Genomic DNA, 27861 nt, shown 5'->3' with positions numbered 1-27861 from the left:
CATGGTAACCGGTGCGGTCAGCTGACACCTGCATGGTTGAGCTCAATCGTCACTTCCGGTTCCGGTAAAGTGACAGGCCCGGGGCTGGAGGAAGCCTTTTCAGGAGACATCGGGACCGAGAGATGAGATGACAACATCAACCCTGCAGGTGTGGGGGAGGGTGACACCGTACAGAGGGGAGGGGGGTGATATGTATAGTATATACCCCGATCTCAGGATATGGGGGAGGGGGAGATCTGGGCTGCCAAACCCCTCCCCCCCCCAAGACTTTTATCTTTTACTGACAACCTGAGATATGAGAGAAACTCCGAATATAAAGGAGAAAATAATCCATTTATTACCCCGGAGCCTGCAGAGCATCGCACCCGAGATCAGGAGAGCGGTGGATTGGTGGATATATAGCGGTGGATTGGTGGATATATAGCGGTGGATTGGTGGATATATAGCGGTAGATTGGTGGATATAGCGGTAGATTGGTGGATATATAGCGGTAGATTGGTGGATATATAGCGGTAGATTGGTGGATATATAGCGGTAGATTGGTGGATATAGCGGTAGATTGGTGGATATATAGCGGTGGATTGGTGGATATATAGCGGTGGATTGGTGGATATATAGCGGTGGATTGGTGGATATATAGCGGTGGATTGGTGGATATATATTGGTGGATATATAGCGGTGGATTGGTGGATATATAGCGGTGGATTGGTGGATATATAGCGGTGGATTGGTGGATATATAGCGGTGGATTGGTGGATATATAGCGGTGGATTGGTGGATATATAGCGGTGGATTGGTGGATATATAGCGGTAGATTGGTGGATATATAGCGGTGGATTGGTGGATATATATTGGTGGATATATAGCGGTGGATTGGTGGATATATAGCGGTGGATTGGTGGATATATAGCGGTGGATTGGTGGATATATAGCGGTGGATTGGTGGATATATAGCGGTGGATTGGTGGATATATATTGGTGGATATATAGCGGTGGATTGGTGGATATATAGCGGTGGATTGGTGGATATATAGCGGTGGATTGGTGGATATATAGTGGTGGATTGGTGGATATATAGCGGTGGATTGGTGGATATATATTGGTGGATATATAGCGGTGGATTGGTGGATATATAGCGGTGGATTGGTGGATATATAGCGGTGGATTGGTGGATATATAGCGGTGGATTGGTGGATATATATTGGTGGATATATAGCGGTGGATTGGTGGATATATAGCGGTAGATTGGTGGATATATAGCGGTGGATTGGTGGATATATAGCGGTGGATTGGTGGATATATAGCGGTGGATTGGTGGATATATAGCGGTGGATTGGTGGATATATAGCAGTGGATTGGTGGATATATAGCGGTGGATTGGTGGATATATAGCGGTGGATTGGTGGATTGGTGGATATATATTGGTGGATATATAGCGGTGGATTGGTGGATATATAGCGGTGGATTGGTGGATATATAGCGGTGGATTGGTGGATATATAGCGGTGGATTGGTGGATATATAGCGGTGGATTGGTGGATATATAGCGGTGGATTGGTGGATATATAGCGGTGGATTGGTGGATTGGTGGATATATATTGGTGGATATATAGCGGTGGATTGGTGGATATATAGCGGTAGATTGGTGGATATATAGCGGTAGATTGGTGGATATATAGCGGTAGATTGGTGGATATATAGCGGTGAATTGATGGATATAGTGGTGAATTGATGGATATAGTGGTGAATTGATGGATATAGAGGTAGATTGGTGGATTGGTGGATATATATTGGTGGATATAGTGGTGAATTGATGGATATAGAGGTAGATTGGTGGATAGCGGTAGATTCCCACCCACCACCCCAATTCCATTTTTAGAAAAGGCTTTAATTACATGTATTAGGGGTCTTCTGGCTGCTCGATTTGACGCACAGGTCACTTCCTTCTTCCCTTCCTTCCTTAGTCCCTTCTGTCCCTACCTTCTTTCTTCTTTCTTCCTTCCCTTCCTTCCTTCCCTTCCTTCCCTTCCTTCCCTTCCTTCCCTCCCTTCCTTCCCTTCCTTCTTCTCTTCTATTCCTTCTTCCCTTTCTTCTTCCCTTCCCTCCTTTCCTTCTTCCCTTCCTTCTTGCAATCCTTAGTTCCTTCCTTCCTTCCTGGATTTTAATGAGGACCCCCCCAGCTGGACATTCTCTCCTTCCCAGTACTTCCAGGTATGGGGGGGGGTGGCGTGCTTCCTTTCTACACACAAGCGGAGCTGGTGTTTGGCTGCTCAGGTATGGAGTCCTGTCACATGAGCAGGAAGAGCGCCATCACCCTGTGGAAGTTCATGTATTCCATATGCATTGTCCTTGTCTCCGGGAGCCGAAGCATCAGCGTAGGAAAGGTGATCTTGGAGGGAGCCGGTGTTCTGCCGAAAACTCCAACCACGTCACTTCCGGTGGTTCTCCAGTAGCAATAATTGGAGTTTCCGAGAACTTGGCTGTTTTCACAGAACACCGGCAGTGTATGGGCTACGCTACATGATATCATGAGTGGACATTGTTAGTCCGCCCGCTACTAACCAACAACATGGCCGCCCCCAAGGCGGCGACAACTTTTTTCCTCCTTACCCGGTGTTCTGTGAAAATAGCAAACTCTTCGAAATTATTATTACTAATTAATGCAGCCGGAGAGTCACCAAAAGTGACGTGGTTGGAGATTTTGGTGAGTTGGAGTTTTCAGTAGAACACCGGCATGTAGATGAATCTGCCGATTTGCCCGCCTCGGGTAGAGCTCCGCCTCCCTCTAAATGATGTCATTCATCCGTGGGTCCTTTTCTGGCTGGATACGGAGGTGGGCGTGGCGCTCTCTGGGAATTAGGAATACATGTTGGAATATGTCATGTTTTCGGTCTCTGGGATGCTGTTTACATCGTCTCGTATCTTGCGCTCAGGCGATATGAGGTGTAGCCGCTGGAAATATATATATATAATATATAGGCAGCTAATACATATTGGGGGAAATTCACTACAACTGGAGAGTGCAAAATCTGGTGCCGCTCTGCATGGCAGCCAATCAGCTTCCAGGTTTTATTGCAGAAGGTAGAAGCTGATCGGTTGCTATGCAGAGCTGCGCCTGATTTTGCACTCTCCAGTTGTAGTGAATCTCCCCCATTGTGTCTCCAGTATTCTATTATAAGAGGGGACAATGGAAACAAATCATATATTTCTTCCCAAAACATCCAATTTGGGGTAAATATGGAATGGCGTGAACCTCGTGTGCTCATTTCTTTGTGTCTTGTAGAAAGCCATTGATCTGGTGACCAAAGCCACAGAGGAGGACAAGAATAAGAACTATGAGGAGGCTCTGAGGTTATACCAGCATGCTGTGGAGTATTTCCTACACGCCATCAAGTGTAAGTCCTTACTGGGTGAAAAATGTCACCTGCACGCTGTACATGGTGCCAGTATAGGGGGGGGTGCACGCTGTACATGGTGCCAGTATAGGGGGGGGTGCACGCTGTACATGGTGCCAGTATAGGGGGGGGCGCACGCTGTACATGGTGCCAGTATAGGGGGCGCACGGCTGTACATGGTGCCAGTATAGGGGGGGGCGCACGCTGTACATGGTGCCAGTATAGGGGGGCGCACGCTGTACATGGTGCCAGTATAGAGGGCGCACGGCTGTACATGGTGCCAGTATAGGGGGGGGCGCACGCTGTACATGGTGCCAGTATAGGGGGGGGTGCACGGCTGTACATGGTGCCAGTATAGGGGGCGCACGGCTGTACATGGTGCCAGTATAGGGGGGCGCACGCTGTACATGGTGCCAGTATAGGGGGGGCGCACGGCTGTACATGGTGCCAGTATAGGGGGGCACACGCTGTACATGGTGCCAGTATAGGGGGGCACACGCTGTACATGGTGCCAGTATAGGGGGGCACACGCTGTACATGGTGCCAGTATAGGGGGCGCACGGCTGTACATGGTGCCAGTATAGGGGGGCACACGCTGTACATGGTGCCAGTATAGGGGGGCACACGCTGTACATGGTGCCAGTATAGGGGGGCACACGCTGTACATGGTGCCAGTATAGGGGGGCGCACGCTGTACATGGTGCCAGTATAGGGGGGGCACACGCTGTACATGGTGCCAGTATAGGGGGCGCACGGCTGTACATGGTGCCAGTATAGGGGGGGGCGCACGGCTGTACATGGTGCCAGTATAGGGGGGCACACGCTGTACTTGGTGCCAGTATAGGGGGGGGGCGCACGCTGTACATGGTGCCAGTATAGGGGGGCACACGCTGTACATGGTGCCAGTATAGGGGGGCACACGCTGCACATGGTGCCAGTATAGGGGGGGCACACGCTGTACATGGTGCCAGTATAGGGGGGCACACGCTGTACATGGTGCCAGTATAGGGGGGCACACACTGTACATGGTGCCAGTATAGGGGGCGCACGGCTGTACATGGTGCCAGTATAGGGGGGGGGGCGCACGGCTGTACATGGTGCCAGTATAGGGGGGCGCACGGCTGTACTTGGTGCCAGTATAGGGGGGGGGGGGGCGCACGCTGTACATGGTGCCAGTATAGGGGGCGCACGGCTGTACATGGTGCCAGTATAGGGGGGCACACGCTGTACATGGTGCCAGTATAGGGGGGCACACGCTGTACATGGTGCCAGTATAGGGGGGGCACACGCTGTACATGGTGCCAGTATAGGGGGGGCACACGGCTGTACATGGTGCCAGTATAGGGGGGGCGCACGGCTGTACATGGTGCCAGTATAGGGGGGGGGGGGCGCACGGCTGTACATGGTGCCAGTATAGGGGGGGGGGGCGCACGGCTGTACATGGTGCCAGTATAGGGGGGGGCGCACGGCTGTACATGGTGCCAGTATAGGGGGGCGCACGGCTGTACATGGTGCCAGTATAGGGGGCGCACGGCTGTACATGGTGCCAGTATAGGGGGGGGGGGGCGCACGGCTGTACATGGTGCCAGTATAGGGGGGGGGGGCGCACGGCTGTACATGGTGCCAGTATGGGGGGGGGCGCACGGCTGTACATGGTGCCAGTATAGGGGGGGGGGCGCACGGCTGTACATAGTGCCAGTATAGGGGGGGGGGCGCACGGCTGTACATAGTGCCAGTATAGGGGGGGGCGCACGGCTGTACATGGTGCCAATATAGGGGGGGGGGCGCACGGCTGTACATGGTGCCAGTATAGGGGGGGGGGCGCACGGCTGTACATAGTGCCAGTATAGGGGGGGGGCGCACGGCTGTACATGGTGCCAGTATAGGGGGGGGGGGGCGCACGGCTGTACATGGTGCCAGTATAGGGGGGCGCACGGCTGTACATGGTGCCAGTATAGGGGGGGCGCACGGCTGTACATGGTGCCAGTATAGGGGGGGGGGGGCGCACGGCTGTACATGGTGCCAGTATAGGGGGGGTGCACGCTGTACATGGTGCCAGTATAGGGGGGCGCACGGCTGTACATGGTGCCAGTATAGGGGGGGCGCACGGCTGTACATGGTGCCAGTATAGGGGGGGGTGCACGCTGTACATGGTGCCAGTATAGGGGGGCGCACGGCTGTACATGGTGCCAGTATAGGGGGGGGCGCACGGCTGTACATGGTGCCAGTATAGGGGGGCGCACGGCTGTACATGGTGCCAGTATAGGGGGGGGTGCACGCTGTACATGGTGCCAGTATAGGGGGGGCGCACGGCTGTACATGGTGCCAGTATAGGGGGGGGGCGCACGGCTGTACATGGTGCCAGTATAGGGGGGCGCACGGCTGTACATGGTGCCAGTATAGGGGGGGGCGCACGGCTGTACATGGTGCCAGTATAGGGGGGGGCGCACGGCTGTACATGGTGCCAGTATAGGGGGGCGCACGGCTGTACATGGTGCCAGTATAGGGGGGGCGCACGGCTGTACATGGTGCCAGTATAGGGGGGGCGCACGGCTGTACATGGTGCCAGTATAGGGGGGGGCGCACGGCTGTACATGGTGCCAGTATAGGGGGGCGCACGGCTGTACATGGTGCCAGTATAGGGGGGGGGCGCACGGCTGTACATGGTGCCAGTATAGGGGGGGGGCGCCACGGCTGTACATGGTGCCAGTATAGGGGGGGCGCACGGCTGTACATGGTGCCAGTATAGGGGGGGGGGCGCACGGCTGTACATGGTGCCAGTATAGGGGGGCGCACGGCTGTACATGGTGCCAGTATAGGGGGGGGGCGCACGGCTGTACATGGTGCCAGTATAGGGGGGGGGGCGCACGGCTGTACATGGTGCCAGTATAGGGGGGGCGCACGGCTGTACATGGTGCCAGTATAGGGGGGGGGGCGCACGGCTGTACATGGTGCCAGTATAGGGGGGGCGCACAGCTGTACATGGTGCCAGTATAGGGGGGGGGTGCACGCTGTACATGGTGCCAGTATAGGGGGGGCGCACGGCTGTACATGGTGCCAGTATAGGGGGGGGGCGCACGGCTGTACATGGTGCCAGTATAGGGGGGGCGCACGGCTGTACATGGTGCCAGTATAGGGGGGGGCGCACGGCTGTACATGGTGCCAGTATAGGGGGGCGCACGGCTGTACATGGTGCCAGTATAGGGGGGGGGCGCAGGGGCGCACGGCTGTACATGGTGCCAGTATAGGGGGGCGCACGGCTGTACATGGTGCCAGTATAGGGGGGGGGGGCGCACGGCTGTACATGGTGCCAGTATAGGGGGGCGCACGGCTGTACATGGTGCCAGTATAGGGGGGGGGCGCACGGCTGTACATGGTGCCAGTATAGGGGGGCGCACGGCTGTACATGGTGCCAGTATAGGGGGGGGGCGCACGGCTGTACATGGTGCCAGTATAGGGGGGGGGGGCGCACGGCTGTACATGGTGCCAGTATAGGGGGGGGGGCGCACGGCTGTACATGGTGCCAGTATAGGGGGGCGCACGGCTGTACATGGTGCCAGTATAGGGGGGCACACGCTGTACATGGTGCCAGTATAGGGGGGGGGCGCACGGCTGTACATGGTGCCAGTATAGGGGGGCGCAGGGACTGCACGGAATAGTGGAGGAGGAGGAGGGAGCGCCGGCCTACGGTAGGAATAGTGCAGAATTCCTGGTGAAGAGAGTCAGGTACAAACTCACCGCCCACTTTATTGGGTCCTCCTTGCTAGTAGCGGGTTGGACCCCCTTTGGCCTCCATTCCTGGTGGCGGAGATACAACAAGGTGTTGGAAACGTTCCTCAGAGATTTTGCTCCATAGTGACATAATAACATCACACAGTGGCTGCAGATCCATGATCCAATCTCCCGTTCCACCACATCCCAAAGGTGCTCTGTTGGATGAGATGTGGTGAGTGTGGAGACCATTGGAGGACAGAGACCTCATTGTCCAGTGGTGAGATGATTGGAGCTTTGTGACATGGTGCAAAATCCTGCTGGAAGGAGCCATCAGAAGATGGGGGACACTCCATCCCCCACACCATTACACCTCCACCACCAGCCTGAACCGGTGATATCCCATCCCCCACACCATTACACCTCCACCACCAGCCTGAACCGGTGATATCCCATCCCCCACACCATTACACCCCCACCACCAGCCTGAACCGGTGATACCCCATCCCCCACACCATTACACCCCCCACCAACAGCCTGAACCGGTAATATCCCATCCCCCACACCATTACACCCCCACCACCAGCCTGAACCGGTGATATCCCATCCCCCGCACCATTACACCTCCACCACCAGCCTGAACCGGTGATATCCCATCCCCCGCACCATTACACCCCCACTACCAGCCTGAACCGGTGATATCCCATCCCCCACACCATTACACCTCCACCACCAGCCTGAACCGGTGATATCCCATCCCCCGCACCATTACACCCCCACTACCAGCCTGAACCGGTGATATCCCATCCCCCACACCATTACACCCCCACCACCAGCCTGAACCGGTGATACCCCATCCCCCACACCATTACACCCCCACCACCAGCCTGAACCGGTGATATCCCATCCCCCACACCATTACACCCCCACCACCAGCCTGAACCGGTGATATCCCATCCCCCGCACCATTACACCCCCACCACCAGCCTGAACCGGTGATATCCCATCCCCCACACCATTACACCCCCCACCACCAGCCTGAACCGGTGATATCCCATCCCCCGCACCATTACACCTCCACCACCAGCCTGAACCGGTGATACCCCATCCCCCACACCATTACACCCCCACTACCAGCCTGAACCGGTGATATCCCATCCCCCACACCATTACACCCCCACCACCAGCCTGAACCGGTGATATCCCATCCCCCCACACCATTACACCCCCACCACCAGCCTGAACCGGTGATATCCCATCCCCCGCACCATTACACCCCCACTACCAGCTATATATGTGTGTATATAGGCCTCTAGGTGAAGAACTGTCGGGATATGTAGAGCACCAATGGGGCTGACAAGTGTTTCATAGGCACCGGGCATCTAGGACCTCGGACTGAGGAAGCATTGTAGGGGCACATTAGGTACAAGGGGGGGTGAGAAGGAATTGCATAGATGGGTAGTAAATGGAATTGGGAAGATTGCCTGTTTGTAATAATGTGTTTCTGCTCTGCCAATAGATGAAGCTCACAGTGACAAGGCAAAGGAAAGTATCCGAGCCAAGTGCATGCAGTATCTGGACCGAGCCGAAAAGCTGAAGGATTACCTGAAAACAAAGGACAAACAGGGCAAGAAACCTGTCAAGGAGTCCCAGAATGAGAAGGGGTGAGGTGGTCCTATCTCTGTACATAGAATGAGAAGGGGTGAGGTGGTCCTATCTCTGTACATAGAATGAGAAGGGGGGAGGGGGTCCTATCTCTGTACATAGAATGAGAAGGGGGGAGGGGGTCCTATCTCTGTACATAGAATGAGAAGGGGGGAGGGGGTCCTATCTCTGTACATAGAATGAGAAGGGGGGAGGTGGTCCTATCTCTGTACATAGAATGAGAAGGGGTGAGGTGGTCCTATCTCTGTACATAGAATGAGAAGGGGTGAGGTGGTCCTATCTCTGTACATAGAATGAGAAGGGGGGAGGTGGTCCTATCTCTGTACATAGAATGAGAAGGGGTGAGGTGGTCCTATCTCTGTACATAGAATGAGAAGGGGTGAGGGGGTCCTATCTCTGTACATAGAATGAGAAGGGGTGAGGTGGTCCTATCTCTGTACATAGAATGAGAAGGGGTGAGGTGGTCCTATCTCTGTACATAGAATGAGAAGGGGGGAGGTGGTCCTATCTCTGTACATAGAATGAGAAGGGGTGAGGTGGTCCTATCTCTGTACATAGAATGAGAAGGGGTGAGGGGGTCCTATCTCTGTACATAGAATGAGAAGGGGGGAGGGGGTCCTATCTCTGTACATAGAATGAGAAGGGGGGAGGGGGTCCTATCTCTGTACATAGAATGAGAAGGGGGGAGGGGGTCCTATCTCTGTACATAGAATGAGAAGGGGTTCCTATCTCTGTACATAGAATGAGAAGGGGGGAGGTGGTCCTATCTCTGTACATAGAATGAGAAGGGGTGAGGTGGTCCTATCTCTGTACATAGAATGAGAAGGGGTGAGGTGGTCCTATCTCTGTACATAGAATGAGAAGGGGGGAGGTGGTCCTATCTCTGTACATAGAATGAGAAGGGGTGAGGTGGTCCTATCTCTGTACATAGAATGAGAAGGGGGGAGGGGGTCCTATCTCTGTACATAGAATGAGAAGGGGTTCCTATCTCTGTACATAGAATGAGAAGGGGCGAGGGGGTCCTATCTCTGTACATAGAATGAGAAGGGGGGAGGTGGTCCTATCTCTGTACATAGAATGAGAAGGGGGGAGGTGGTCCTATCTCTGTACATAGAATGAGAAGGGGGGAGGTGGTCCTATCTCTGTACATAGAATGAGAAGGGGTGAGGTGGTCCTATCTCTGTACATAGAATGAGAAGGGGTGAGGTGGTCCTATCTCTGTACATAGAATGAGAAGGGGTGAGGTGGTCCTATCTCTGTACATAGAATGAGAAGGGGTGAGGTGGTCCTATCTCTGTACATAGAATGAGAAGGGGTGAGGTGGTCCTATCTCTGTACATAGAATGAGAAGGGGTGAGGTGGTCCTATCTCTGTACATAGAATGAGAAGGGGTGAGGTGGTCCTATCTCTGTACATAGAATGAGAAGGGGGGAGGTGGTCCTATCTCTGTACATAGAATGAGAAGGGGGGAGGTGGTCCTATCTCTGTACATAGAATGAGAAGGGGTGAGGTGGTCCTATCTCTGTACATAGAATGAGAAGGGGTGAGGTGGTCCTATCTCTGTACATAGAATGAGAAGGGGTGAGGTGGTCCTATCTCTGTACATAGAATGAGAAGGGGTGAGGTGGTCCTATCTCTGTACATAGAATGAGAAGGGGTGAGGGGGTCCTATCTCTGTACATAGAATGAGAAGGGGTGAGGTGGTCCTATCTCTGTACATAGAATGAGAAGGGGTGAGGTGGTCCTATCTCTGTACATAGAATGAGAAGGGGGGAGGTGGTCCTATCTCTGTACATAGAATGAGAAGGGGGGAGGTGGTCCTATCTCTGTACATAGAATGAGAAGGGGTGAGGTGGTCCTATCTCTGTACATAGAATGAGAAGGGGTGAGGTGGTCCTATCTCTGTACATAGAATGAGAAGGGGTGAGGTGGTCCTATCTCTGTACATAGAATGAGAAGGGGTGAGGTGGTCCTATCTCTGTACATAGAATGAGAAGGGGTGAGGTGGTCCTATCTCTGTACATAGAATGAGAAGGGGTGAGGTGGTCCTATCTCTGTACATAGAATGAGAAGGGGTGAGGTGGTCCTATCTCTGTACATAGAATGAGAAGGGGTGAGGTGGTCCTATCTCTGTACATAGAATGAGAAGGGGGGAGGTGGTCCTATCTCTGTACATAGAATGAGAAGGGGTGAGGTGGTCCTATCTCTGTACATAGAATGAGAAGGGGCGAGGTGGTCTTATCTCTGTACATAGAATGAGAAGGGGCGAGGTGGTCTTATCTCTGTACATAGAATGAGAAGGGGCGAGGTGGTCTTATCTCTGTACATAGAATGAGAAGGGGTGAGGTGGTCCTATCTCTGTACATAGAATGAGAAGGGGCGAGGTGGTCCTATCTCTGTACATAGAATGAGAAGGGGTGAGGTGGTCCTATCTCTGTACATAGAATGAGAAGGGGGGAGGTGGTCCTATCTCTGTACATAGAATGAGAAGGGGTGAGGTGGTCTTATCTCTGTACATAGAATGAGAAGGGGGGAGGTGGTCCTATCTCTGTACAGGTTGGGGGGGGGGTTCCTCTCTCTGTACCGATTTGGGGGGGGTATTCCTATCCATGTACAGATTGGGGGGGGGACCAGACATCACTTCCTCAATTCCAGTCTTTAGTGAAGATGTCACTCAGATTTATATTTTAAACAATATTCAAGTCAAATGTTTGATAATTAGAATAAATTGTTCTGTGAAATGATATTGCACAGAGCAGTGACTTACCTCCTCTTCTGGAGTCCCATGCTGGCGCTGTCTGCTCTTCCTTTCCTCCAGGTGCCCCCTGAACAAGCATGCTGCTTCTGAGGGAGCACCCATGCAGGCGCACTCCCAATCAGGGCTGTGTGCATCCATAGACACACACAGCACGTAAAATGTCTGCTCCCTCCTCCCAGGAGTTTGGCTGACAGCAGCAGGAGCCTATGGGTAGAGTGGGGCGGCAGACTGGACAGCACCAGATTAAGAAAGTAGTCAGGTAAGTGTTTATGGCCTGGGGGGGATGGGGGGGTACCACTTAGAGTTTGGATCCACTTTAAATGCAATCAGAAAAAGGGAAAGGGTTAAAGTCCGTCTACTGATATAGGTGAGTGCTATGGAGTCATTGCTAGGACTGTGCAAAGCGTCACCTGCCTATGGCGGCTGATTTCAGGTAAGTGTCAGACATCACCTCACCAATATAAAAGCAAACCTGTAGTTTGCCCTTCATAGGAAGAGTAGAAGGTTGCCCGTCCTCTCATTCCCTGGTTTAATGTTTGTGTTGGGGCATATACTGGGCTAAGGGCACTTTGGGCTCATTTACAATCGCTTCGGCTTCAACACACATGAATGGATAGTTTACACGTTGCTTCAAAACAAGGCTTCGGACCGGCTTTGTTATAAAGCTCTCTGAACGTCGTCACTAAATAATAAAATGGTTGGCTTACAGTCCTGTTTACACCTTGCTTTGCTTTGGCTTCGCTTCTAAAAATGATCCCCCATGTAGCTTTAGTGGTGCTTCAAAGCGACTTCAAAGCCTCTATAGAAGTCTATGGCAAAGCTCGCTGGAAGCCCCACTGAAGCACCAAGCAAAAGCAAGGTGTAGACAGGACTGTAATGCCGCGTACACACGACCGGACTTTACGGCAGACTTTGTTCTGCGGACTTTTCGAATGAACGGACTTGCCTACACACGATCAACCAAAGTCTGACGGATTGGTACGTGATGAGGTACAACGGACTAAAATAAGGAAGTTGATAGCCAGTAGCCAATAGCTGCCCTAGCGTGGATTTTTGTCCGTCGGACCGGCATACAGACGAGCGGACTTTTCCACCGGGCTCGAGTCCGCCAAAAAGATTTCAAACATGTTTCATTTCTAGGTCCGTCAAACTTTTGGGGAAAAAAGTCCGCTGGAGCCCACACACAATCAAATTGTCCGACGGAGTCCGGTCCGCAGGACCAAGTCTACCGGAAAGTCCGCTCGTGTGTACGCGGCATAAGCCACTCATTGTATTTAGTGACAGGAGCTTTAGCGTTCAGAGAGCTTTAACAAAGCCGGTCCGAAGCCTTGTTTTGAAGTATAAACTATCCCTAAGTCATCCCTCATGTGACATTAGTCTGAGCTCATGATTGGTCACTCTGGTGCTACCTTATAGGAGGCAAGGGAGGGAGCCACATGGTGAAATGAGAATCGGCAGCAGTGGAGACGTCAAGTGAAGCTTCGCCTTGAATTAGTTCACTTTAAGAAGATCTTTCCCAGCAGAGTTTTTGATGTCACCAGTTCACACTGGATATTGATGTGACCCGCACAGTATACAGTACCTACCTACACCGTATACCTACCTACAGTATGTCTCCCTGTTGCTTGCTCAGCCAGAAATCAATACAGAGAGCGCTGGTAGTGTGCAGTGTTGGGGGGGCCATTAGCTGCCAGATTTCAGTTTAAAGCAGAACTAAGCTCACGTCTCACTCCCAACATCTTTTTGGGAGTCATCGTCTGGGTTCAGACTCTTCGGCCGGCTTGATTGGCCGAGCCGGAGTGTTGTACAGGAGTCCATTTTTTCTGGCACAGAGGCATGAGGATAATGTACACTGGACTGTGCATGCGCAGCACAGGGTACATTCTAAGGGAGATTGTGAACAGGCGGGTGGGTTATTGTATTGCAGAGTGTGTCGCTGGATGTTCAGTCCGCTGTGATGTGGTGGGATCAGGGAAACTTGTTCCTGGGGTTGACTTCACTTTGTGTTTTGCTGTAAAATGATATTTCATCTTCACCTGAACATCTAAATGCAGTGATTGGTATTTTCTGTGTCTTATAGCAGTGATAGCGACAGTGAAGGTGAAAATCCAGAGAAGAAGAAGCTTCAGGAGCAGCTGATGGGTAAGTGGAAGTACCTAGATGAGGAAATGTATGAAGACAGGAGGGTTGGGCTGTGATTGGCCTGCGGTTGGATGAGGTTGGGGCTGCGGTTGGATGAGGTTGGGGCTGCGGTTGGATGAGGTTGGCTGAGGTTTGGGCTGTGGTTGGCTGTGTTTGGTCGAGGTTGGCTGTGGTTGGGTGAGGTTTGGGCTGTAGTTGGCTGCGGTTAAATGAGGTTGGGTGTGGTTGGGGGTTTGGTTGGATGAGGTTTGGGTTGTGGTTGGATGAGGTTTGGGTTGTAGTTGGGTGAGGTTGAATGAGGTTGGCTGTGGTTGGGTGTGGTTGGGTGAGGTTTGGGCTGTGGTTGGATGAGATTGGGTGAGGTTTGGGCTGTAGTTGGGTGAGGTTTGGGCTGTGGTTGGGTGCGGTTGCACATCGGGGGGGTGGTGGTTACACATAGTTACATAGTAGGTGAGGTTGAAAAAAGACACAAGTCCATCAAGTCCAACCTATGTGTGTGATTATGTGTCAGTATTACATTGTATATCCCTGTATGTTGTGGTCATTCAGGTGATTATCTGTTTCTTGACACGATCAATGCTCCCCGCTGAGACCACCGCCTGTGGAAGGGAATTCCACATCCTTGCCGCTCTTACAGTAAAGAACCCTCTACGTAGTTTAAGGTTAAACCTCTTTTCTTCTAATTTTAATGAGTGGCCACGAGTCTTGTTAAACTCCCTTCTGTAAAAAAGTTTTCTCCCTATTGTGGGGTCACCAGTCCGGTATTTGTTATATTGTGGGGTCACCAGTCCGGTATTTATATATTGTGGGGTCACCAGTCCGGTATTTATATATTGTGGGGTCACCAGTCCGGTATTTATATATTGTGGGGTCACCAGTCCGGTATTTATATATTGTGGGGTCACCAGTCCGGTATTTATATATTGTGGGGTCACCAGTCCGGTATTTATATATTGTGGGGTCACCAGTCCGGTATTTATATATTGTGGGGTCACCAGTCCGGTATTTATATATTGTGGGGTCACCAGTCCGGTATTTGTATATATTGTGGGGTCACCAGTCCGGTATTTGTATATATTGTGGGGTCACCAGTCCGGTATTTATATATTGTGGGGTCACCAGTCCGGTATTTATACATTGAAATCATATCCCCTCTCAAGCGTCTCTTCTCCAGAGAGAATAAGTTCAGAGCTCACAACCTTTCCTCGTAACTAATGTCCTCCAGACCTTTTATTAGCTTTGTTGCCCTTCTTTGTAGTCGCTCCATTTCCAGTACATCCTTCCTGAGGACTGGTGCCCAGAACTGGACAGCATACTCCAGGTGCGGCCGGACCAGAGTCTTGTAGAACGGGAGAATCATATTTTTGCCACCCAAATACATTATTTTACATTTTTCTACATTGAACCTCATTTGCCATGTAGTTGCCCCTCCCCCATTCATTTGTTCAGATCTTCTTGCAAGGTTTCCACATCCTGCGGAGAAGTTATTGCCCTGCTTAGCTTAGTACAACCCCTGACAAAAATGATGGAATCACCAGTCCCTGAGGATGTTCCTTCAGTTGTTTATTGTTGTAGAAAAAAAGCAGATCACAGACATGGCCAAAAACTAAAGGCATTTCAAATGGCAACTTTCTGGCTTTAAGAAACACTAAAAGAAATCAAGAAAAATAATTGTGGTGGCCGGTAACAGTTAGATTTATAGAACAAGCACAGGGAATAAATTATGGAATCAATTCTGAGGAAAAAATGATGGAATCACCCTGTAAATTTTCATTACAAACACTAACACCTGCATCAGATGAAATCTGCTTGTTAGTATGTAGGTAAAGAGGGTCAATCATCACGCAGTGTTGCACAAGATGTTGTTTGTTCAGTCGGCTGTGTCTAAAACATGGACCAAATACAAACAACATGGGAAGGTGGTTAAAGGCAAGAATACTGGTAGACCAAGGAAGACATCAAAGCGTCAAGACAGAAAACTTAAAGCAATATGCCTTGAAAACAGAAAATGTACAACAAAACAAATGAGGAACAAATGGGAGGAAACAGGAGTCAACATCTGTGACCGAACTGTAAGAAACCGCCTAAAGGAAATGGGATCTACATAGAGAAAAGCTAAAAGAAAGCCATCCCTAACACCTAAACACAAAAAAACAAGGTTCCAATGGGCTAAGGAAAGGCAATCGTGGACTGTGGATGATTGGATGAAAGTCATATTCAGTGATGAATCTCCAATCTGCATTGGGAAGGTGATGATTCTGGAACTTTTGTTTGGTGCCGTTCCAATGAGATTTATACAGACGACTGTCTGAAGAAAACATGCAAATTTCCACAGTCAGTTATGATCTGGGGCTGCATGTCAGGTAAAGGCACTGGGGAGATGGCTGTCATTAAATCTTCAATAAATGCACAGGTTTACATTGACATTTTGGACACTTTTCTTATCCCATCTATTGAAAGGATGTTTGGGGATAATGAAATCATTTATCAAGATCATAATGCATCTTGCCATAGAGCAAAAACTGTGAAAAAATTCCTTGAAGAAAGACACGTAAGGTCAATGTCATGGCCTGCAAACAGTCCAGATCTCAATCCAAATGAAAATCTGTGGTGGAAGTTAAAGAGAATGGTCGATGACAAGGCTCCAACCTGCAAAGATGATTTGTAATCAGAGAAGGCTGGAGCCAGATTGATGAAGAGTTTATCACTCATGAAGTCAATGCCTCAGAGACTGCAAACAGTTATAAAATCCAGAGGTGGTGCAACAAAGTACTAGTGATGTGTCGGAGTCTTATTTATTTATTTTGTTTGTTTGTTTTTCATGATTCCATTATTTTTTCCTCAGAATTGAGTGATTCCATAATTTATTCCCTGTGCTTGTTCTATAAATCTAACTGTTACTGGCCACCACAATTATTTTTCTTGATTTCTTTTAGTGTTTCTTAAAGCCAGAAAGTTGCCATTTGAAATGCCTTTAGTTTTTGGCCATGTCTGTGATCTGATTTTTTTCTACAACAATAAACAACTGAAGGAACATCCTCAGGGACTGGTGATTCCATCATTTTTGCCAGGGGTTATATCGTCCACAAATACAGAGATTGAACTGTTTATCCCATCCTCCAGATCGTTTATGAACAAATTAAACAGGATTGGTCCCAGCACAGAACCCTGGGGGACCCCACTACCCACCCCTGACCATTCTGAGTACTCCCCATTTATCACCACCCTCTGAACTCGCCCTTGTAGCCAGTTTTCAATCCATGTACTCACCCTATGGTCCATGCCAACGCACCTTATTTTGTACAGTAAACGTTTATGGGGAACTGTGTCAAATGCTTTTGCAAAATCCAGATACACCACGTCTACGGGCCTTCCTTTATCTAGATGGCAACTCACCTCCTCATAGAAGGTTCATAGATCAGGGGGTCGGATGGAGAAATCTGGGACAGTAAAGAATGACATCCGGTGGTAATAATAGGACAGACAGTCTCATACTTCTATTCATACAACGTGTAGCCAGAGGTGTGATGAGCAGATCTGTGTTTCCTGTTCTGATCATGTGACTTGGACCTTCCATTTCTCATGGTCTCCTTCCTTGTCCTGCTATAGGTGCCATCGTCATGGAGAAGCCAAATGTCCGGTGGAACGATGTGGCTGGATTGGAAGGGGCGAAGGAAGCTTTGAAAGAAGCTGTGATATTGCCTATTAAATTCCCTCATCTATTCACAGGTCGGTGTTTTCCCATAATACCCCGATTCCTGAACACGTCTCTGTAATTGGCAGAGAACCTTCCATAACATTCTGATTTCCCTATAAAGATGCTCCTATGGTATATTCCTCACGCTATACTGGAACCAGCCATGGGATTAGAAGGGTGCGGTCACCACTCCTGACTGGTCACAGTGTACAACCTTCATGACATATAGGACCGAGGTCTTCATTCTTCTATGATCACATGGATAGCAATGTTCCTGGACCATGCAGGCCCCCTCCCCCTCCCCGGCATGTGATGACTGAGGAAGGGTTCGATATTAAACACTCCGCACTGATCGTCCAACTTTATATACCTGTCAATCAATCCGCTGCACACCACACTATGGTCCTAAATTAGATCACAGTCACAGTATAGGGAAAAAGTGCAGCACTGTCCCTTTAACACTTTACATTGCCCAATATGTGTCCTAATGACTCTCTATCCAGTCAGAAACATTCTAATCAATGACCACCATAAGATTACCTATATATTGCCCTCTATACCAGTGCAGACTATCACTCCTGGGAACGTGTCTTGCTGCGACTACGCCAGTGCAAAGTGAAGGCGCTTCAATGGTAGTGCCATCCACTCTCTCCCACTGATAGTGCCGCCCACAGTGCCACTCCCCTCCCACTGGTAGTGCCGCCCACAGTGCCACTCTCCTCCCACTGGTAGTGCCACCCACAGTGCCACTCTCCTCCCACTGGTAGTGCCGCCCACAGTGCCACTCTCCTCCCACTGGTAGTGCCGCCCACAGTGCCACTCCCCTCCCACTGGTAGTGCCGCCCACAGTGCCACTCCCCTCCCACTGGTAGTGCCGCCCACAGTGCCACTCTCCTCCCACTGGTAGTGCCGCCCACAGTGCCACTCTCCTCCCACTGGTAGTGCCGCCCACAGTGCCACTCTCCTCCCACTGGTAGTGCCGCCCACAGTGCCACTCTCCTCCCACTGGTAGTGCCACCCACAGTGCCGCCCCTCCCACTGGTAGTACCGCCCACAATGCGGTCCACTCCACTCCCACTGGTAGTGCCGCCCACATTGCCACTCTCCTCCCACTGGTAGTGCCGCCAACAGTGCCACTCCCCTCCCACTGGTAGTGCCGCCACAGTGCCCCTCCCCTCCCACTGATAGTGCCGCCCACAGTGCCACTCTCCTCCCACCGGTAGTGCCGCCCACAGTGCCCCTCCCCTCCCACTGGTAGTGCCGCCCACAGTGCCCCTCCCCTCCCACTGGTAGTGCCGCCCACAGTGCCCCTCCCCTCCCACTGGTAGTGCCGCCACAGTGCCCCTCCCCTCCCACTGGTAGTGCCACCCACAGTGCCCCTCCCACTGGTAGTGCCGCCCACAGTGCCACTCTCCTCCCACTGGTAGTGCCGCCCACAGTGCCACTCTCCTCCCACTGGTAGTGCCGCCCACAGTGCCACTCCCCTCCCACTGGTAGTGCCGCCCACAGTGCCACTCCCCTCCCACTGGTAGTGCCGCCCACAGTGCCACTCTCCTCCCACTGGTAGTGCCGCCCACAGTGCCACTCTCCTCCCACTGGTAGTGCCGCCCACAGTGCCACTCTCCTCCCACTGGTAGTGCCGCCCACAGTGCCACTCTCCTCCCACTGGTAGTGCCGCCCACAGTGCCACTCTCCTCCCACTGGTAGTGCCGCCCACAGTGCCACTCTCCTCCCACTGGTAGTGCCGCCCACAGTGCCACTCTCCTCCCACTGGTAGTGCCGCCCACAGTGCCACTCTCCTCCCACTGGTAGTGCCGCCCACAGTGCCACTCTCCTCCCACTGGTAGTGCCGCCCACAGTGCCACTCTCCTCCCACTGGTAGTGCCGCCCACAGTGCCACTCCCCTCCCACTGGTAGTGCCGCCCACAATGCGGTCCACTCCACTCCCACTGGTAGTGCCGCCCACATTGCCACTCTCCTCCCACTGGTAGTGCCGCCAACAGTGCCACTCCCCTCCCACTGGTAGTGCCGCCACAGTGCCCCTCCCCTCCCACTGGTAGTGCCGCCACAGTGCCCCTCCCCTCCCACTGGTAGTGCCGCCACAGTGCCCCTCCCCTCCCACTGGTAGTGCCGCCCACAGTGCCACTCCCCTCCCACTGGTAGTGCCGCCACAGTGCCCCTCCCCTCCCACTGGTAGTGCCGCCCACAGTGCCACTCTCCTCCCACTGATAGTGCCGCCCACAGTGCCGCCCACAGTGCCACTCTCCTCCCACTGGTAGTGCCGCCCACTTAACTCCCACTGGTAGTGCCACCCACAGTGCCCCTCCCCTCCCACTGGTAGTGCCACCACAGTGCCCCTCCCCTCCCACTGGTAGTGCCACCCACAGTGCCCCTCCCCTCCCACTGGTAGTGCCGCCCACAGTGCCACTCTCCTCCCACTGGTAGTGCCGCTCACAGTGCCACTCTCCTCCCACTGATAGTGCCGCCCACAGTGCCACTCTCCTCCCACTGGTAGTGCCGCCCACAGTGCGGTCCACCCCCCTCCCACTGGTAGTGCCGCCCACAGTGCGGTCCACCCCCCTCCCACTGGTAGTGCGGTCCACCCCCCTCCCACTGATAGTGCCGCCCACAGTGCCGTCCACTCTCCTCCCACTGATAGTGCCACCCACAGTGCGGTCCACCCCCCTCCCACTGATAGTGCCGCCCACAGTGCCGTCCACTCTCCTCCCACTGGTAGTGCCGTCCACAGTGTGGTCCACCCCCCTCCCACTGATAGTGCCGCCCACCCCCCTCCCACTGGTAGTGCCGTCCACTCCCCTCCCACTGGTAGTGCCGTCCCCTCCCCTCCCACTGGTAGTGCCGTCCCCTCCCCTCCCACTGGTAGTGCCGTCCCCTCCCCTCCCACTGGTAGTGCCGTCCCCTCCCCTCCCACTGGTAGTGCCGTCCCCTCCCCTCCCACTGGTAGTGCCGTCCCCTCCCCTCCCACTGGTAGTGCCGTCCCCTCCCCTCCCACTGGTAGTGCCGTCCCCTCCCCTCCCACTGGTAGTGCCGTCCCCTCCCCTCCCACTGGTAGTGCCGTCCCCTCCCCTCCCACTGGTAGTGCCGTCCCCTCCCCTCCCACTGGTAGTGCCGTCCCCTCCCCTCCCACTGGTAGTGCCGTCCCCTCCCCTCCCACTGGTAGTGCCGTCCCCTCCCCTCCCACTGGTAGTGCCGTCCCCTCCCCTCCCACTGGTAGTGCCGTCCCCTCCCCTCCCACTGGTAGTGCCGTCCCCTCCCCTCCCACTGGTAGTGCCGTCCCCTCCCCTCCCACTGGTAGTGCCGTCCTCTCCCCTCACCCCAGAAGTGATGGTCTGCACTGGTATACAGGACAATATATAGGTAATCTTGTGGGGGACTGAAGATAGAGGAGCAGCAATATAAGACTTTATTGATTATAATGTTTGATTAGATATAAGAGTCATTAGGACACATATTGGGTTATGTAAGGTCTTAAAGGGACAGCGCTGCACTTTTTCTTTTGAAGGGACCCTGCATGGTCCGGAAATGTTGCCTTTCTCTGTGATCGTACCAGAATAAAGGGTTTGCATGTCTCTGTACTGGCAACATATTTTATCCTATATGACCAGGATGTCCCTATATAAAGGATGGGCACTTTATACCCATAATCCAGCCCATGTGACTCCTCCCACTTTCTTACCTTTTTGTCATTGTGAATAAACAAATCTTCACAACTTGATAAAACTTATCATTCACCAGAAGGTGCGTAAAGTATAACTGGAGGCAAGCTGGGGGTTATCAAGGAATTCCCTAAATTTCCAGGGATTTCCTGTCACTTCCTGTTTGGCTGTGGGACAGGAAATGAAGGGAAATCTCCCCAATGGGACACATATGGCAAAACAAAAATCTAACAGGGGTTATATCACCCCCCCCCCCCCCTCCTTACTCCATTCAAAATGAAAAAAAAGTTTTGCCTCTAGTTCTACTTTAATGTCACATCTATTGTTGTCCATGAAGGTGTAATATGTCTTCACCTTGTAAGAAGTTCAAGAAGTGAAGTCTGAATAGGAAATGTAAATTATCTCCACATGGGGCACCCAGGAAACTGTCTTAGACAAGAATGTTAGTAGCACCTTGTGGGGTCTGCTCTTGGGGGACACGTGTATCTTTAGTGTGGGTGACAGGTTCACTTTAAATCAGCCACTTCCGCCATGAATTGTCATCATGTGACCCTCCCCCCATTCTTCTCCCCAGGAAAGCGAACCCCCTGGCGCGGTATCTTGCTGTTCGGACCCCCAGGAACAGGAAAATCTTACCTGGCCAAAGCTGTAGCAACCGAAGCCAATAACTCCACCTTCTTCTCCGTGTCGTCCTCGGATCTGATGTCCAAGTGGTTGGGAGAAAGTGAGAAGTAAGTGGGTTAAAGGACAACTCCACCCAAAACCCATCACCACCCACTCTGATTATAATCTTTTAAAGATTTCTGGGTTCTCGTCACCTACCTACAACTCTGACCAACGTGCAAGAGGGGGGCGGCCTAAATCTGGCCATACACTATACCATTAGATTGTACAATCTGCACATCATCTCCTTTAGGTCAGAAATGTGTGTATGTGATAAATAGAGGTGGGGGAGGGGATGGGGGGGTCCATGCTCTGACTCGCTCACTTTTCTGCAAACAGACTTTTTACAACAGAGGAGCCAAAAATAAGTCTAGAAGATGTGGAAAGACGGCACAAAAAACGAGGAAAGTGCACCAAAAATAAGCCACGCCCATAAATCATCAAGGATACAAAATAAGGTAGTCCTGAGTATTACCAGGGAGGCGGACTTTTCAGGCTAAGGAACAGTGGAGAAGATATAGCAGTATAAAAAATATAACTTTATTGAAAAATACAATATCTAAAAAACAATGACAATTGTAACATATAGCATCTATGATGATTGTGCAGTGAGCCCTTGTATGTCTACGCGTTTAACCGTCAGGCTTCCTCAGGACACGGCCAAGGTTCACAGATGAGACAGAGAAGGGAATCTCTCTCTCTCTCTCTCTCTCTCTCTCTCTCTCTCTCTCTCTCTCTCTCTCTCTCTCTCTCGATCTCTCTCGATCTCTCTTTCTTGATCTCTCTCTCTCGATCTCTCTCGATCTCTCTCGATCTCTCTCGAATGCAAAGTCATGCAAGTCACGCTAGCATGAAAAAGTTCAATCAGCAGTAAGAAAGTATATTAGATATAGCTAAATATCTCAGCAGGGGCATGTAAACAATATTCCTAATTATGGGAGCAGCCATTAGAGGGAGGAGGGCCAACACCGCATGCACCACTTAGATCCTGGATTTAGTATCAGCAATGCTGAAGGCTCAATACAATCCCATCTCTGCATATTCAGGATACAAATAATCCAGCGTGCCCCTGGGAGACACGTGCAGTGTATAGGCAGTGTATTGCTGCTATTAATCTGTCACTTATAGATAATATAATGTATGTAGGTTGTCGCCGTTCCACAGGCCTTACACCATTTTAAAGTGTGACGTAACATCATCTTTTATATTTTACCAAACAATTGGGAATTATATTGCGTTTTTGTGCATTAAAATTCATCCAAGTGTATTTTTTTTATTGTGTTTGAAAAAAAAACTGAACAAATACCGTGTAACATAAAAAAATGTCAACACCCACCACTTTATTCTTTAGGGCCTCTGCTTTAAAAAATGTATATAATGTTTGGGGGTTCTAAGTAGATTTTTACATGTATGTGAGAAGTGTTAGAAAAATCTGTCTCTGTGTATTACAGGCTGGTAAAGAGAACCCGTCTCTGTGTATTACAGGCTGGTAAAGAGAACCTGTCTCTGTGTATTACAGGCTGGTAAAGAGAACCCGTCTCTGTGTATTACAGGCTGATAGAGAGAACCCGTCTCTGTGTATTACAGGCTGGTAAAGAGAACCCGTCTCTGTGTATTACAGGCTGGTAAAGAGAACCCGTCTCTGTGTATTACAGGCTGATAGAGAGAACCCGTCTCTGTGTATTACAGGCTGATAGAGAGAACCCGTCTCTGTGTATTACAGGCTGGTAAAGAGAACCCGTCTCTGTGTATTACAGGCTGATAGAGAGAACCCGTCTCTGTGTATTACAGGCTGATAGAGAGAACCCGTCTCTGTGTATTACAGGCTGGTAAAGAGAACCCGTCTCTGTGTATTACAGGCTGGTAAAGAGAACCCGTCTCTGTGTATTACAGGCTGGTAAAGAGAACCCGTCTCTGTGTATTACAGGCTGGTAAAGAGAACCCGTCTCTGTGTATTACAGGCTGGTAAAGAGAACCCGTCTCTGTGTATTACAGGCTGGTAAAGAGAACCCGTCTCTGTGTATTACAGGCTGATAGAGAGAACCCGTCTCTGTGTATTACAGGCTGGTAAAGAGAACCCGTCTCTGTGTATTACAGGCTGGTAAAGAGAACCCGTCTCTGTGTATTACAGGCTGATAGAGAGAACCCGTCTCTGTGTATTACAGGCTGATAGAGAGAACCCGTCTCTGTGTATTACAGGCTGGTAAAGAGAACCCGTCTCTGTGTATTACAGGCTGGTAAAGAGAACCCGTCTCTGTGTATTACAGGCTGGTAAAGAGAACCCGTCTCTGTGTATTACAGGCTGGTAAAGAGAACCCGTCTCTGTGTATTACAGGCTGGTAAAGAGAACCCGTCTCTGTGTATTACAGGCTGATAGAGAGAACCCGTCTCTGTGTATTACAGGCTGGTAAAGAGAACCCGTCTCTGTGTATTACAGGCTGGTAAAGAGAACCCGTCTCTGTGTATTACAGGCTGGTAAAGAGAACCCGTCTCTGTGTATTACAGGCTGATAGAGAGAACCCGTCTCTGTGTATTACAGGCTGGTAAAGAGAACCCGTCTCTGTGTATTACAGGCTGATAGAGAGAACCCGTCTCTGTGTATTACAGGCTGATAGAGAGAACCCGTCTCTGTGTATTACAGGCTGGTAAAGAGAACCTGTCTCTGTGTATTACAGGCTGGTAAAGAGAACCTGTCTCTGTGTATTACAGGCTGGTAAAGAGAACCCGTCTCTGTGTATTACAGGCTGGTAAAGAGAACCCGTCTCTGTGTATTACAGGCTGGTAAAGAGAACCCGTCTCTGTGTATTACAGGCTGGTAAAGAGAACCCGTCTCTGTGTATTACAGGCTGGTAAAGAGAACCCGTCTCTGTGTATTACAGGCTGATAGAGAGAACCCGTCTCTGTGTATTACAGGCTGGTAAAGAGAACCCGTCTCTGTGTATTACAGGCTGGTAAAGAGAACCCGTCTCTGTGTATTACAGGCTGATAGAGAGAACCCGTCTCTGTGTATTACAGGCTGATAGAGAGAACCCGTCTCTGTGTATTACAGGCTGATAGAGAGAACCCGTCTCTGTGTATTACAGGCTGGTAAAGAGAACCCGTCTCTGTGTATTACAGGCTGGTAAAGAGAACCCGTCTCTGTGTATTACAGGCTGGTAAAGAGAACCCGTCTCTGTGTATTACAGGCTGGTAAAGAGAACCTGTCTCTGTGTATTACAGGCTGGTAAAGAGAACCCGTCTCTGTGTATTACAGGCTGGTAAAGAGAACCCGTCTCTGTGTATTACAGGCTGGTAAAGAGAACCTGTCTCTGTGTATTACAGGCTGGTAAAGAGAACCCGTCTCTGTGTATTACAGGCTGGTAAAGAGAACCTGTCTCTGTGTATTACAGGCTGATAGAGAGAACCCGTCTCTGTGTATTACAGGCTGGTAAAGAGAACCTGTCTCTGTGTATTACAGGCTGATAGAGAGAACCTGTCTCTGTGTATTACAGGCTGATAGAGAGAACCCGTCTCTGTGTATTACAGGCTGATAGAGAGAACCCGTCTCTGTGTATTACAGGCTGGTAAAGAGAACCTGTCTCTGTGTATTACAGGCTGGTAAAGAGAACCCGTCTCTGTGTATTACAGGCTGGTAAAGAGAACCTGTCTCTGTGTATTACAGGCTGGTAAAGAGAACCTGTCTCTGTGTATTACAGGCTGGTAAAGAGAACCTTTCTCTGTGTATTACAGGCTGGTAAAGAGAACCTGTCTCTGTGTATTACAGGCTGATAGAGAGAACCTGTCTCTGTGTATTACAGGCTGATAGAGAGAACCTGTCTCTGTGTATTACAGGCTGATAGAGAGAACCTGTCTCTGTGTATTACAGGCTGATAGAGAGAACCTGTCTCTGTGTATTACAGGCTGATAGAGAGAACCTGTCTCTGTGTATTACAGGCTGATAGAGAGAACCTGTCTCTGTGTATTACAGGCTGGTAAAGAGAACCCGTCTCTGTGTATTACAGGCTGGTAAAGAGAACCTGTCTCTGTGTATTACAGGCTGATAGAGAGAACCTGTCTCTGTGTATTACAGGCTGGTAAAGAGAACCCGTCTCTGTGTATTACAGGCTGATAGAGAGAACCCGTCTCTGTGTATTACAGGCTGGTAAAGAGAACCTGTCTCTGTGTATTACAGGCTGATAGAGAGAACCCGTCTCTGTGTATTACAGGCTGGTAAAGAGAACCTGTCTCGGTGTATTACAGGCTGATAGAGAGAACCCGTCTCTGTGTATTACAGGCTGGTAAAGAGAACCTGTCTCTGTGTATTACAGGCTGATAGAGAGAACCTGTCTCTGTGTATTACAGGCTGATAGAGAGAACCCGTCTCTGTGTATTACAGGCTGGTAAAGAGAACCTGTCTCTGTGTATTACAGGCTGATAGAGAGAACCTGTCTCTGTGTATTACAGGCTGATAGAGAGAACCCGTCTCTGTGTATTACAGGCTGATAGAGAGAACCTGTCTCTGTGTATTACAGGCTGATAGAGAGAACCTGTCTCTGTGTATTACAGGCTGATAGAGAGAACCTGTCTCTGTGTATTACAGGCTGATAGAGAGAACCCATCTCTGTGTATTACAGGCTGGTAAAGAGAACCTGTCTCTGTGTATTACAGGCTGGTAAAGAGAACCCGTCTCTGTGTATTACAGGCTGATAGAGAGAACCCGTCTCTGTGTATTACAGGCTGGTAAAGAGAACCTGTCTCTGTGTATTACAGGCTGATAGAGAGAACCCGTCTCTGTGTATTACAGGCTGGTAAAGAGAACCTGTCTCTGTGTATTACAGGCTGATAGAGAGAACCCGTCTCTGTGTATTACAGGCTGGTAAAGAGAACCCGTCTCTGTGTATTACAGGCTGGTAAAGAGAACCTGTCTCTGTGTATTACAGGCTGGTAAAGAGAACCCGTCTCTGTGTATTACAGGCTGATAGAGAGAACCTGTCTCTGTGTATTACAGGCTGATAGAGAGAACCCGTCTCTGTGTATTACAGGCTGATAGAGAGAACCCGTCTCTGTGTATTACAGGCTGATAGAGAGAACCTGTCTCTGTGTATTACAGGCTGATAGAGAGAACCTGTCTCTGTGTATTACAGGCTGGTAAAGAGAACCTGTCTCTGTGTATTACAGGCTGGTAAAGAGAACCCGTCTCTGTGTATTACAGGCTGGTAAAGAGAACCCGTCTCTGTGTATTACAGGCTGGTAAAGAGAACCCGTCTCTGTGTATTACAGGCTGGTAAAGAGAACCCGTCTCTGTGTATTACAGGCTGATAGAGAGAACCTGTCTGTGTATTACAGGCTGGTAAAGAGAACCCGTCTCTGTGTATTACAGGCTGGTAAAGAGAACCTGTCTCTGTGTATTACAGGCTGGTAAAGAGAACCTGTCTCTGTGTATTACAGGCTGGTAAAGAGAACCCGTCTCTGTGTATTACAGGCTGGTAAAGAGAACCCGTCTCTGTGTATTACAGGCTGGTAAAGAGAACCTGTCTCTGTGTATTACAGGCTGGTAAAGAGAACCCGTCTCTGTGTATTACAGGCTGATAGAGAGAACCTGTCTCTGTGTATTACAGGCTGGTAAAGAGAACCCGTCTCTGTGTATTACAGGCTGGTAAAGAGAACCCGTCTCTGTGTATTACAGGCTGGTAAAGAGAACCTGTCTCTGTGTATTACAGGCTGATAGAGAGAACCTGTCTCTGTGTATTACAGGCTGGTAAAGAGAACCCGTCTCTGTGTATTACAGGCTGGTAAAGAGAACCCGTCTCTGTGTATTACAGGCTGGTAAAGAGAACCCGTCTCTGTGTATTACAGGCTGGTAAAGAGAACCCGTCTCTGTGTATTACAGGCTGGTAAAGAGAACCCGTCTCTGTGTATTACAGGCTGGTAAAGAGAACCTGTCTCTGTGTATTACAGGCTGGTAAAGAGAACCCGTCTCTGTGTATTACAGGCTGATAGAGAGAACCTGTCTCTGTGTATTACAGGCTGGTAAAGAACCTGTTTGAATTAGCACGACAACACAAGCCTTCCATCATTTTCATCGATGAGGTGGACTCCCTCTGTGGCTCTCGGAATGAAAATGAAAGTGAAGCTGCCCGCAGAATCAAGACGGAGTTCCTGGTGCAGATGCAAG

General features: G+C 50.7%; 1 protein-coding gene across 2 annotated transcripts; it reads left to right on the top strand.

The window, feature by feature from the left end:
- Positions 1 to 27861, top strand: LOC141112883 (vacuolar protein sorting-associated protein 4A; the record flags this gene model as incomplete). Of its 2 annotated transcripts, none has more annotated exon segments than XM_073605987.1 (7): positions 1 to 148; positions 3283 to 3394; positions 8625 to 8769; positions 13612 to 13670; positions 17280 to 17399; positions 21619 to 21775; positions 27713 to 27861. In XM_073605987.1, coding segments are annotated over 7 exon segments (763 nt in total), but the record flags the coding sequence as incomplete, so codon positions are not given.

This window comes from Aquarana catesbeiana, linkage group LG11, assembly GCF_042186555.1.
Source record: "Aquarana catesbeiana isolate 2022-GZ linkage group LG11, ASM4218655v1, whole genome shotgun sequence".
In the NCBI taxonomy this organism is placed as follows: domain Eukaryota; kingdom Metazoa; phylum Chordata; class Amphibia; order Anura; family Ranidae; genus Aquarana; species Aquarana catesbeiana.
Note: the sequence above shows the minus strand (reverse complement) of the source record. Positions and strands in the feature narration are given on the sequence as shown.